The following is a 2,169-nucleotide window of genomic DNA, read 5'->3' as shown; positions in this document are numbered from 1 at the left end:
AAACATCCAAGGTTCCCAGAGGATAAATCCTACTGACTTTGATGATCGTCTGACTTTTCCTCAAGCACCACGAGCAGGTTCAGCTTTTTGGTTCAGAGTGCCATCATCAGGTCATCATTTTAATAATTAAAAATTAATGACAATCCCATCGACTTTAACTGTACTTTGCACTGATGAAAGCACTGATGTTTGCACTGTGCAGAGATGACAATCAATACTATATATTATAAATAGTTCATGTTCACATATAAAGAAAGACTGTATTTCTCACATGTACGTAGTAAATTGTTCACATTTGTTGCCTCAACAACAAAGACCCTCTCGCCAATTATTACATTTATTTTTTTAAAACTTACACAAGTTAATAAGTAAACCAATGTTAAAATGTGAGGCATCACTGCATATGGAAAGCTAATCCCAAGATCTGTTTGACTTGTATAAATTCTGATACTGCTGGCCACAGATGAAAGATACACATATTTATAGGTATAATCATTTTGCATTATACTAATGATAAGGTGAAAACTGATTTAACACTTCCCACACTTCCTTAATGTCTGTTTGCCAAACTCTTATCACTACCCTTGACTTTGACTGATAACCCTCACATGACTCTGATAAGATTTCAATTAAATGTTATGTTGTGTATTGAAGTAATTTGTGGGTTTTTTGCACCTCTGATATAATCGCCAGAGTTACAGTTGTGTAAGCAGCTCAGCGTTTTGTTGAGCTACAGGGAATTAGTAATCCTGCTATAAACTAATCATTATCTTATCTGGTTATCTGGTTTTGCAATTCAGAGAACCAGCGCTGGTTGCTCCCACACAATGAAACGTACTTGAAGAACTCCTGGCTAGCCGTGGAGGAGTAGCTGCTGTTGGTGGCATGGTTGGTACAGTTTGGTGTGTTCCAGGTATTGTTACAGTTCTGCCACGGTAGCGTTGCCTGGAAGGAGCTGAAGAGGTAATAGAGGGCCCAGGTGATGACGACGTTGTAATAGGTGCACATGATGAAGGAGATGGCCACCGATGCCATGCCCACTCCTGAGGGCAGGCAAAAATAATGTCAAAATAATGTTTTTTGCAGTCAGTGTCTGTTTTTGTGTTTGGCTGTAAAATGTCATTCATGCCACAGAGTACCTTTCAACAGTGGGCAGACGATAGCCAGGGCATGGACAGGCCCTCTTCTTGTGTACTGACCCACAGTCAGCTCCATGTAGAGCAGAGGGATCCCCAACACCACCAGCATGAGCAGGTATGGCACCAGAAAAGCACCTGGCCGGAAGTGATGGCAAGTTAACTGTCACCCACATTATGCTAGCAAAGGAGATTTCCACTGTGCTACTTTTATGGTATCCTCTAATCTTTAACTTTTGTGAAAGTCATCCTGCACTTGCATTTTCCTCCTTATATCTTAGGTAATTTGTAATAGGCATGTGAGGTATCCTCCATAAAATGTTTATCTTTATTATTGTAAACTAATCCTTCCAACTGTACATGCAGAGTACAGTATGGCCGTGTAACACATATTCTTACATGAAATGCACACTGAAGTCATTTCTGAACAACCTGAACAATTTTCAACACAATCAGTATCGCTACAGAACAAAGTGTTTGAAGCATGCCTCACTAACGGCACAGTTTGTTAACCTTTGGACCCAGTTTTGAGATCTGTGCATACGTGCACGAGGGTGGTCTGATTTCTCAGTTCTGTGGATGAAATGTCAGCTTCGTTTCTCACCTCCTCCACTCCTGTAGCAGAGATAAGGGAACCTCCAAACGTTGCCCAGACCCACAGCGCAGCCGATGCCAGCCAGGGTGAACTCTATCTGCCTGCTCCATGTTGGTCTGTTGAGCTGTTCCTCCATGTCTGCTCCCTGTGTCACCACTGTCGCTCCTCTGGGCCCAAACTCCATGGAAAGGTTGGTCTGAATTTAAGTGACTCTGGGTGATATAACCTTCCTTTTTATTATCCTTAATGATTAGCTTAGCAGAAGCCACTCCAGCAGCTCCCAGGTTCACAAAGGGGAGAGTTTGTCTTAGTTAATAGGTGTCATAAAACGATCAGATTTTGATTTTGAATAACTTATGAAAATACACAAGGATTTAATAAGTTTGCAGAATTTTTATTTTGAAAGCTGATTCTTTTTGCCCAAATAATGAGCATGTT

At 41.0% G+C, this 2,169-nt stretch overlaps 1 protein-coding gene across 1 annotated transcript in view; it reads right to left on the bottom strand.

The window, feature by feature from the left end:
* The window catches only part of si:ch211-283g2.1 (sodium- and chloride-dependent GABA transporter ine), a 6,267-nt gene extending 4,350 nt beyond the window's left edge, over positions 1-1,917 (bottom strand). The window contains exons 1-3 of the mRNA XM_035666704.1: positions 1,741-1,917; positions 1,140-1,274; positions 839-1,043 (exon numbers count right to left, since the gene is read on the bottom strand). Coding sequence (XP_035522597.1) covers positions 839-1,043; positions 1,140-1,274; positions 1,741-1,915 — 515 coding nt within the window. The 5' untranslated portion in view covers positions 1,916-1,917. The remainder of the gene's footprint in view (positions 1-838; positions 1,044-1,139; positions 1,275-1,740) is intronic.
* Between the last annotated feature and the right edge of the window lie 252 nt (positions 1,918-2,169).

The sequence above is a fragment of the Morone saxatilis genome, unplaced genomic scaffold (assembly GCF_004916995.1).
Source record: "Morone saxatilis isolate NCDOM2014 unplaced genomic scaffold, NCSU_SB_2.0 Contig20, whole genome shotgun sequence".
Classification (NCBI taxonomy): Eukaryota; Metazoa; Chordata; class Actinopteri; family Moronidae; genus Morone; species Morone saxatilis.
This window is presented reverse-complemented; position numbering and strand designations above follow the sequence as displayed.